General features: G+C 46.3%; 1 protein-coding gene and 1 long non-coding RNA gene across 2 annotated transcripts; one reads left to right on the forward strand and one right to left on the reverse strand.

Moving 5' to 3' along the window:
- Positions 1-3,612: 3,612 nt before the first annotated feature.
- LOC119335260 lies at positions 3,613-5,324 on the reverse strand. The gene is made up of 3 exons (XR_005161769.1): positions 5,086-5,324; positions 4,799-4,983; positions 3,613-4,717 (listed from the first exon to the last, which is right to left on the reverse strand). It is a non-coding gene; the product is annotated as an uncharacterized LOC119335260 (long non-coding RNA).
- A 545-nt stretch (positions 5,325-5,869) lies between these two features.
- Positions 5,870-8,452, forward strand: LOC119335806. The gene is made up of 4 exons (XM_037607881.1): positions 5,870-6,836; positions 6,923-7,120; positions 7,189-7,468; positions 8,146-8,452. Exons 1-4 carry the CDS (start codon positions 5,925-5,927, stop codon positions 8,181-8,183), a joined length of 1,428 nt encoding a protein of 475 aa, XP_037463778.1. The 5' UTR covers positions 5,870-5,924; the 3' UTR covers positions 8,184-8,452.
- The last annotated feature ends 2,558 nt before the right edge of the window (positions 8,453-11,010 follow it).

Raw genomic sequence — 11,010 nt, forward strand, 5'->3', positions numbered from 1 at the left:
TTGGAGTCCATTTGTTGGTTTCAATGAGAGTTTGTGATGACCAATGTGCTATTAAGGAATTATCCAAAGATTGGTCATATGAGTGTTGAGCTTATTGCAAGCATGTCTTGAAGAAGAAGGTTGTGTGATCATTCATGTTTACCTTCAAGACATCATCCAAATGAAGAGAGTTGCAAAGATTCAAGGTTGATCAAGACTAAGTCAAGGGTGAATCAAGTTGATCAACTCACAAAGCGTAGAAGATGTACCGAGAGGGATCAAGTGATCCCATGGTATGGTAAGCATTGTCCATTGCACTTTATGTACTAACCCATGGTCTATGTGAGAGTTGTATGTGGGGTTAGGTACGTATCCATGGGCTTGCGTCAAGAGGAAGATATCATACAACCCATGGAAAGGATGACATCAAGTGGTGATCGTCATCAAGATTGCCGTGTGCAAGTTCAGGTGGAGCATCACGAAGAGATCAAGTGCTTGAATCTTGCCATCCATTGTGGTGTCAATGGACTTGTGAAGATGTGCCGAAGAGTGGCTCACCCATAGTGAACTATGGGGGGGCAATCATCTAGTCTTCATCGAGCCAACGCAATCAAGAAAGGTGGTCCAACTTGAGGGCGTCAAGATCGTCTTCATCTAGCTCAAGTGGACCATGTGCAAGGCAAAGGTTTTCCCTTGATAGGTTTTCTATTTTACCGGTCTTGTGGTGGTAGTTGGGAGACCGAGTTATAGGATCGTTTGCCGTACTATCAAGGGGGGCTCTCAAGTTGGTAGCTTGATCGTATCATTAGTAGAGAGCTCAAACCATTGCATCCTTGCATCATGTTTCTTGGTTCTTGTTTGGTTATCTTTGTGAGTCTTAGAGCTTATGGTCATCTTGATGACAAACTTGAGTTCATCGAAAACGGAGTTCGCATGCGTCTTCTATGATGTTTTCGGTGTTGGAGGTTTTACCGGTCTTATCCGATGAAGGGTTCTCACCATTTTATTATGGGACTTTTCTCATTTGCTTATTCTTGATATTTCTATCAATATTGTGTTAGCCCATGTCGTTAGCTTTCCAACAAACTTGGTTTCGTTGAATTCGGAGTCCGTTTGCAAAAGTTGCGGCTATTTTGGTAAAGGCTGCAGCGGTACTACCGCGACTAGAGCGGATGTAATTTTTTACTACCGCTCCAAAGCGGTACTACCGCTGCTCCTGAGCGGTAGTACCTCTCCAGAGCAGTACTACCGTGGCTCCTAAGCGGTAGTACCGCCCCGGACCAAATTCTCGTGTTTTCTCTCTCGTTTGGGCTGTTTTGACCGTGCTAAGCGGTAGTACCGCTCCTCCAAGTGGTAGTACCGCCTGTGCACGACCTGAGCACATAACGGTTGGATTCGGGAGGTCCTATAAAAGGGGGTCTTCTTCCCCAATGAACCTAATCCCTCGAGCTCGTGTTTTTCCCCCATTGTTGACCTTCTTCGAGCTTGCTAACTCTCAATCCCTCCATGGATTCTTGCTAGTTCTTGAGGGAAAAGAGAGAGGAGATCTAGATCCACGTTTCCACCAATCACTTTCTCCTCTAAGTGAGGGGAACCCCTTGGATCTAGATCTTGGAGTTCTTCATGTTCTTCTTTCGTTCTTACTCTCATTTTCCTCCCTAGCATTAGTTGCTTTGGTGAAATTTGGGAGAGAATGACTTGGGCACTCCGTGTGCCCTTGCCATTGCATTTGATGCATCGGTTTGAGTTCTCCACGTGATACATGGAAGTTACAAGTTGAGAAGCTTATTACTCTTGGGTGCTTAGTGCCCTTGAGCTTGTTCCTCTTGGGTGCTTGGGCGTCCTAGACGGTTGGTGGTGTTCGGAGCTCAATCATTATGGTGTAAAGCTCCGGGCAAGCGTCGGGGTCTCCAATTAGGTTATGGAGATCGCCCCGAGCAATTTGACGGGTACCAGTGACCGCCCCAAGGGTTGCCAAAGTGTACGGGTTCGGTGACCGCCCCCAAGGGTCGCCATTTGTACGGGTTCGGTGACCGCCCTCAAGGGTCCCTTAGTGGAATCACGGCATCTTGCATTGTGCGAGGGCGTGAGGAGATTACGGTGGCCCTAGTGGCTTTTTGGGGAGCATTGTGCCTCCACACCGCTCCGAACGGAGATTAGCATCCGCAAGGGTGTGAACTTCGGGATACATTGTCATCTCCGCGTGCCTCGGTTATCTCTTACCCGAGCCCCTTTACTTATGCACTTTACTTTGTGATAGCCATATTGTTCTTTGTCATATATCTTGCTATCACATAGTTGCTTATCTTGCTTAGCATAAGTTGTTGGTGCACATAGGTGAGCCTAGTTGTTGTAGGTTTTGTGCTTGACAAATTAACCGCTAGTTTTATTCCGCATTTGTTCAAGCCTAAACCGTAATTATTTTAAAAGCACCTATTCACCCCCCTCTAGGCGACATCCTCGATCTTTCAGCCGGGATGTTGGCCTGGAACAGGAGCCACGACTCCTGTTCGCGGAGCGAGCGGCGGCCGAAGCCGCTGGCCGCCGCCTCGTCGCCGGGGAAACGCTCGGCCATCGGAATGGGGAGAGGGAGAGGGAGGGCTTGGCGGCGTATGCACGGGAGAGGGAGGGCTCGGCGGCGGCGCACGGGAGAGGGAGAGCTTGGTGGCTAGGGCTGGTGTGGCCAGAGGCGAGCGAGGCCACCGGCTTATATAGCCACACCGCGCCCGTGTGTACGCGTGCGCGGGAGGGGAGGCGTCGACGCGCCGCCCGTGAGGAATCAATGGCAAGGCTGACTGGCAGCAGCCTTGTCATTGATTCTCCGCGGGAAACCGAGGCGTTAGGGGAAGACGAGGCGCGGTGTTGCTGCCGCGGCTGGCCCGCGTCTCTTTCGCGCCAAAACCGCTCGCCCCGGCGCCCCCAGCGCCCCGGGTTTGGCCTGGGTCCGCCGACGCTGATTTCGGCCCAGGCCGGTGAAAATCGGGCTCCTGAGGGCGCGACTGCTGTTTTTTCGTCCAGGGAGGTCTTTCTGGGGGCGCGGCTGGAGATGCTCTAACATTTGTTCAACACAACATCAGCAAACTATGGGTATGTAATCTACACACGAAACAAACACGGACGGGAAAAGCCCAGAACAAATGTTTCCACATTCCAACATATAATTTTTCAGTCTCGAACAAATGTTATAATCAGGGCTCGTACTGCAACAAGGCGCCCACTGGGCCAGCATCAAATCGCACTACAGTTACAACAGTTGCAATCACAAATCTAAACAAACGCCAGCCTCATAGTTCTAATGGCACTAGCCTCACACTTAAGAAAAAGAAAACTAGCTTTTTTGACATCACAACACAGCGCATTAGAAACAGGGCAATCTCATTTCCATTGTCTTCGTGCAACTGTTCTTCCGATGCTCTCCAACACAATAATTCTTGGATCGTCTTGGCTTTCTTGGCAGTTTCGGGACGTCGCCCGTGTCGGGCAAGTTGTTCTCTACACCGGCTTCCCCCTGTGAAACATTATATGTTGTTTAACATTCCTATGATTTTCAGGGGTATAACAAAACGACAACATTCCTGACTGTACTTACCGAGCACCCACATACGATTTTCTTGCATGCATTTGTTCCCTCCACATCCAATCTGCTCTTCCATGTCTTATTACAAAATATTTCTCCAGGAATATAAGTTGTAGGAATCAAAAGCTCTCCGAGCGAGTAAAAGCTTGTACCTAAAGTCGGCACACTCACAGTTTCTGAAGGGTTCTCTGCATAGCCCCTCACACCCCTCACACAGGAGGGGCTTGGGGCTGATGCACCTATCCTATACACAGGCCAAAGGCCATGTATCAGAAATTCTTGCCACATATATTAATACTTATAGGAAACCGTTTTATCTTCAGCCACCAAATTACTCTGAAATTTCATTGCTGGTAGCATTCCCTCAATTCTAAAGTATTAACCGGAAATTGCATCAGGTTCAAGGTTTTGATTTTCTATCTCCTGTATTGATAATTAAACGTCAAACATTCCGAACTGTCTTACATAATAGAATCCACTATTCACTACACGTCTTCATGATCATGGATAACTTCTCTCTCGAAAATTAAACGCTGCATCCATACCAGTTCAGACTACGGGATTTAAATCTGACAATCCATTGCTAATTATTATCACACTATAATTCCACAGGCCATGTCCGAGGAAGTCTAGCCACATATATTACAACTTACAGCAGACCGGCTTATCTTCAGCAATCAAATTACTAATAAAGTTCATTACAGGTAGCACTTACTCACTTCTGAAGATCAACAGAAAATTGCATCAAATTCAAAATTTTACTTCTCTATTTTCTGTGTCGATAATTAAACGCCAGACATTCCCAACTGTCTTACAAAATATGAACGCCCTATTCACTATACGTGTCCATGACCATGGTTAAATTCTCTCTAAAAAGTTTAAACGCTGCATCCAGACCAGTTTACTAGGGGTTCCACGTCTGATAATCCATTTCACACTACCATGACCACCAGAACTCAGTCTAATAAATTTACCAGATTCCCAAACCTATTCATGCAAACCTGCTCCATGCCAGCGAAAAATTGAAAACTACACACTGACATTAATGGGGACGCACCTCTTAGCCCAATCAGATGCCTGCAGGTTCATCTTCCCGGTGGACAATTCCGATGCCTGCGGCGAGGCCTTCCGCCTCACGTCTCATCCCTGTGCTGCACATCTCTGCAACCATGCCATTATACCACGACACATACATCAAAACACCAGCACCAGCGAAAGGGATTCTTCATCAGCAGGTCGTACCTCTTAGTCGAGCGAGGAGCCTACTTGTTCATCTTCCCGATGGATAGTTCGGATGCCTGCGGCGACGACTCCCGCCGCCCATCCACCACCCCCGCACGGCCGCACCCACCATCGATGCGGCGGCGTCGCGCACTACCAGATTCAGCGGCGGTGCCCTTTCATCCACATCCTCTATCAGGGGGAATCTAGATCCAAGCAAGGACACAACGAAAATGGCAGCAGAATCAGACAAACGATTAACCAAACGCAACACACCCCAGAGGAAACATGGATTATGCTCTGCTAACCTGCTTATCGGCAGCATTAGAAACTCCATTGCCGACGAAATCGGGAGCGCCGCCTTTGCTCGAACTCATTACCTGGAACAACGGCCCAAGTGTCCTCCGTGCAGACGAGAAATCACCCAACACTACAGCCGCTCCTAAATTAATTCTACACACCAACCCTCGACGGAAAGCTACCTTCCTGTTCTACGGACCAACATCCTCACCGACGAACTGATCCACGGCTCGGGAAAACATCGAACGGAGTCCGTCGCAAACAACGGACGGAGTACGTTGACGCGGCCCACGTGACATGACAACCGCGTACGTGTCTGACAGACCGTGTCATTTTTCAACTCTCCCGTATTCCACCACAAACCCATATGGCATAGATCCCCACACTATACGCAACGTCGTAGATAACGAGCACATATGTGCTCGTGACCAGAAACTCCACGTCCGCACATGCATCCCTACTTTTCATCTCAACTTTTCAATTTTATTCGCTGATCACATTTTTTTTCTCCAAGCACTCAGGGGGTGTTTGGTTCAGGGACTTTTTAGGAACTTTTTAGTCCCAGAGACTAAAAAAAGTTCCTAAAAAGTCCCTCGGAACCAAACGGGAGGGACTTTTTCTATAGGGACTAGAAAAAGACTCTAGTGAAGAGTCTTTTTTAATTAGTCCCTGAGACTAGAAAAAGTCCTAGGACTTCTAAACCTAACACCCCTCAGAATCCCGCTTTTCCATTTGAACCTACTTTTATTGTCATCCAATCCTACGCCCTGCATCGACCGTGCCCTAAGCTAGACCGTCAATTGCTCACTGCACTGTAGCCATCGGAGGCGGGGGTTTGCTCACTTCAATGGAGTTGGGTACGAGGCGCCGCCGGCGTTCCTCCGAGCCAGGCCCTGCCGGCGGACCGGACTACCTCAGCGCCCTCCCCGAGGATCTTCTCCTCCTTGTCCTCGCCCGCCTCGGCTGCGCCGCCGCCGCCGCGCGCACCGGCCTCGTCTCCCGCCGATGGCGCGGCCTGTGGGCCCGCCTCCGCGATCTCGCCTTCCGGGGCGTCGCCTTCCCGTCGCTCCAGGTGGCGCTCGGCCGCGTCGCCCTCCCCCCTCCGGCGGTCTCCCTCCTCCAGATCCGCGTCTCCGATGAACACCTGCTCATCTCCGACGACGATGACGTCACATCGGTGCTGCGCGCTGCCGCACTGCTCGCGCCGGAGAAGCTCGTCTTCGCCCTTCCGTGGGACCCAGATCCGACTTCCACAGAGGTGGACCTGCCGTGCTTCCACCGCGCCACCTCGATCGTGCTGGAGTGGATCCCCTTCGTCCTCCGCACACCGGCTGCCGGGGCCGAGTTCCCCGCGCTCCAGACGCTGACCCTCACGGGCTGCCAAGTGGACGACCTCGGCGCCTTGCTCTCCCTCTGCCCACACCTACGCGTGCTCAGGCTCAAGGGCCTCATTTGGCTCGGCGACTACGACTGGACAGTCCACTCAACGTCACTGCAGGAGCTTGTCATGGACAGCGAGAATTTGAGGGCACGGCCGGTCGACATCGTTGCCCCCATGCTCAAGCAACTGACGCTGTTCTTGCACGCCTACAATCAAGTGACCGTCTCCATCTTGGCACCAATGCTGGAGAATGTCTCGTGGCAATGCCTCTACGGCACGGGAATTATTGGGTTTGGTCTTTGGACCCTGGAGAAGCTGAGCCTACATACCGCAGAGAAACAGGAACAGGCCTCTTTTCTGCAGATTCATGCCTGCAAGGTGTGCTCCTCTTCTAGTCAATTTACTGGCATTGACCGCTGAGCTAAATTTTATGAATGATACAAATCTGCCAATTTGCTTTTCAGAGCTGGTTTACCTTTTCCGATGAAGAGGCCAACTTTGCACAGGAGATAGAGAAGCATATGATTGTCGACTTCTCTGCTTTGGAGCTACATTTGTCAGCAATGGGCCATGTTTTTGGAGCATTTGTGTCGCATCTTCTTGGGCTGAATCGGATTCGTAACGCTATACGGAGGCTTAAGGTCAACCTTCTGAGATTAGAGGTAATGCTCCACTTTGCTTATATATCTCAACAGTAACATTTCATAGTAATTCATATATTTGGTTTTAGGAAGAAGAAATATGCCCTGCAAATTGTCCTTGTGAGTCTACGAACTGGAGGACCCAAATTATCTCCTTGACTGCTCTTGAAGAAGTAGAAATAGATGGCTTCAGAGGAGATGCACATGAGCTTCATTTCTTGAAACTAATATTCAGCTGTGCACCAATGCTTAAAAGAATGATTGTGAGGCTGTCAGATGAGGTCTTGACAAGTAATGATAGATGCACGGAAATATATGACATCTTCAGGGGGTATTCTTCTGTGAAATGCAATGTTTATCTCAGCTCTGGTAAGTACATGTTCTGCATGCATGATTTGTATGCTCTTTGATGTAGCAAGAATATGAGCTAAGCCGTCAGTAAATTTTCATGTTGTGCAAAATCTCTAGGTTGTTGCAATGTGGCCTATACATGCCAATTATAAGGTTTGGCTGCACATGTATCCTTGTTATCACCTAAATATGCTACTATTTCATATTAAAACATAATGGCATGCTTTCAATGCGTGTTGAGAAAAAAATGTGATATATTACTGCTGAATTTGTCTGGACATTCCCTTTTATTTTTATAAAACTGAAGCTGAATGGTGGATGGAATTAAAACATTTGAAACATTTTATGTAGTTGCCGTTTTGCTTGATGCAATCTTCTTTATTAGCTATACCATTTCCTTTTGCATCTGTACTCAGTAACCATAGAAAGTTTCGTCATAGCTGAAGTTAGTTGTAGTATCTCTGAATTTCGTCAGTCTTTAGGTTTGGCCGCCCAAAATTATTCAGTTCCAGCTACATTCTGTTGAGCAAGTACTTTGCTATTTTGTTCCAACTCTCTGCTTCTTATGAAAATGGCAAGTCTTTTGGCTCGTTTGAAAACATGATTTATTTGCCAGTAAGAACAATCTTCTAGATATATAACTAAATGACTATAATTGCATGCTATGATACTAACCGGAGCTGCTTTCAATTCAGGGTTAGTGCATCGCAGCCAAGGTTGCCGGTTGACATGATTCTCATCCTTGCATGGACAAGATCATCCTTCCCCATGCCGGACATCTCTATACATTAGTTGGTTTCAGGATTTTGCTTGGTTTCTTCAGCCCGTAAAAAGAGGGCTTGTTTTGGCAGTGTACTGCTGCTGTAGGCTCAGATTGTTGCACTCTTAGGTAGGAGTATTTTTTGGTCCTAGATATTCTGCTCAACCGATATATGTCAGATTCGTGGTCCAAGCGATTCTGTTAACCCTATGATTTCTATTGCATTTCACTGTCTCGTTTCATTTTGATGCCCTGTTTCTTTACTAGAAATATATTGAGCAGCAGAAAATATTCACCCCATAGGTCTTTATTTTGATGCATGGTGATCAGCCCACCGTCTTGGTGTGTGTGTGAATTGCGTGATGTTTTCTCTCTTCTCTGAACTACCGCACCCATATGATGAACAAAGTTGCATCTGTACTCATTCTAGCTATTCCTTGGGTCACTTTGTAAATTCACTATTGACTTGTGAGAGTTTGCCGGCAACTTCCGCTTAGTATAAGGTCACAGATTGCACTATATTGAACAAGTCAGACCTTTCACCTTCAGTGTTTGCTGGTGTTTGATGTCGCTATGTGTCTATAAATAATCGAACATGTTGGTTATTGTATCGATGTATGTAACAGCAAGAAATGCGGAAAGGTTTATTGATGATCTCTGGCACCAAGACATTGAGGAATATGTTTTGTTTCAACATATTGTTGTGCAAATTCTGAGCCACAGATGGCAAATCTTTACAGAGCAAATCTTTCTCTGTATGTCTAGGCAAATTAAGGCAACTGAATTTATACAAACAGTAGGTCTGCTTCTAACTGCTGTCAATAGGAAACAGGTTAGTACATAAATAGCCAGGATTAGTTTTAAGAGCATAAAATGGGGATGTAGCTCAAATGGTAGAGCGCTTATATATGCTAATAAGAGGCAGGGGGATCGATACCTCCCATCTCCAACTCAACCTTTTTTCCTATAAATAATTACCAGGAAAAAAAAGGTTTTTTTAGGAAACCAGTGGAAAAAATGGTAACGGCTGGAAAAGGATGGCAATGGGTCGGGTTTGGATCGGGTTGAACAATATGAACTCCATATCCATATCCATGAAGACAGTCTTTGCCCGCCCATGAAAAAATTCATGGGCGAAAAACTGTGTCCATGTCCAAATCCGATGGATATCCATACCCATTGGATATCCATTGGGTCCTCTGGGGACATATAAATAAGACATAACACAATATTAACATAAACTCTTCCATTCTTCACCTTGTGGCAGGCTAGGCTTCACATATGGTAAATCAACATCCACTAACAACCTAAGATCATTTAGTATTTTTCTAACAGATGAGAATGACGAGTCATTTAAGGAGATAAAAATAAGGGAAGGGGCATTGGAGTATGTTATGGAGGGGATTGAATGTCAACTCATAAAAGTTACAATGAGGATTGTGTAACTTCTTATGCATGTTTTAGATAAAAAAAAGTGTAAAATTGTTGTGGGACGTGTGATCGTGGGGTAGGGATAGCACATTTTTCCCCATTAAGTCATACTATCGGGTCGGGTTTGGTTATATCCATAGGTATAATATTATATCCATGCCCTACCCACGAACAATCGGGTCGGGTTTGGGCGCCGCCCATGGACACAAAAGCACATCCAAACCCTATCCATTCGGGTCGGATATCCATGTCCATTGATAAAATTGCCATCCTTAGCTGGAAGGTGGAAATTCCTCGGCCCAAATTGCGAAATCAAGGCTACAAAATTGCCTAAAGGCATGATTTTCCCATGCCGGACAACTCTATATATATTACTCCCTCCGTAAAGATATATAAGAGAGAGGCTGGTTTCAGGATTTTGCTTGGTTTCTTCAACCCATAAAATTAGGTGTTTGTCTTCGCAGTGCACTGCTGCTGTAGGCTCAGACTATTGCACCCTTAGTCATATTTTAGTTGTCCAAGTTATTCTGCTCAACCGATGTATGTCAGTCTTGTGCTGCAAGTGATTCTGTTGGCCCTATGATTTCTATTGCTTTTCACGGTTTCATTTTGTTTTGATGCCCTGGTTCTTCTCCACAAGTATATCGAGCAGCAGAGAATGTTCACTTCCTAGCTCTTCATTTTGATGCTTAGTGATCAGCCCACCGTCTTCGCTTGTGAATTATGGTCAGTTTCCTCTCTTCTCTGAACTGATGAACAAATATGCATCTGTATTCATTCTAGCTATACCCTGTGTCACCTTGCAACGTCAGTATTGACCAGCTGGGGGAGAGTTTGTTCACAACTTTCGCCTAGTAAAATCAGAGATCCTACTGTATTGAACAAGCCAGACCCTTCACCTTTTGTATTTGCTGATGTATGTGCTCCAAGTAATGTACTGATGTGATGTAGAGTATGTAACAGCAAGACACGAGAAAATGTTCAGATTGTCTTGGCACCCAGACATCTGTGGCTCAAAATATGCAAACCGAAATGCACGTACAAGACTAGGGTACGTGAAGCAAAGTTTGCACTTGCACGAATGAATTGGATGGAAGATTACTGTCGGCAGGTTATTCCCCAATAACATTTAACTAATATATATATAAATAGCCTGGATCGGTGTAGAGGGTAAAAATGGGGATGTAGCTCAAATGGTAGAGCGCTTATGTATGCTAATAAGAGGCAGGGGGATTGATACCTCCCATCTCCAATTCATTTTTTATACAAATATTTTTGTTTTTAGCAAAGACATCCAGACTTTATTGATCTATCACAAAGTTTGCGGGAATTTTAAAAAAAATAATCAAAGTGGTGACAAAGGGCAAAG

This window comes from Triticum dicoccoides, chromosome 7B (assembly GCF_002162155.2).
Source record: "Triticum dicoccoides isolate Atlit2015 ecotype Zavitan chromosome 7B, WEW_v2.0, whole genome shotgun sequence".
Taxonomy (NCBI): domain Eukaryota; kingdom Viridiplantae; phylum Streptophyta; class Magnoliopsida; order Poales; family Poaceae; genus Triticum; species Triticum dicoccoides.

Bases quoted from the DNA above. Each gene is read 5' to 3' on its own strand.
- LOC119335806 (XM_037607881.1), top strand. From the start codon at position 5,925: ATGGAGTTGGGTACGAGGCGCCGCCGGCGTTCCTCCGAGCCAGGCCCT. The intron at 6,837-6,922 runs GTGTGCTCCTCT...TTTGCTTTTCAG, and splicing joins TGCAGATTCATGCCTGCAAG to AGCTGGTTTACCTTTTCCGA. The intron at 7,469-8,145 runs GTAAGTACATGT...CTTTCAATTCAG, and splicing joins CAATGTTTATCTCAGCTCTG to GGTTAGTGCATCGCAGCCAA.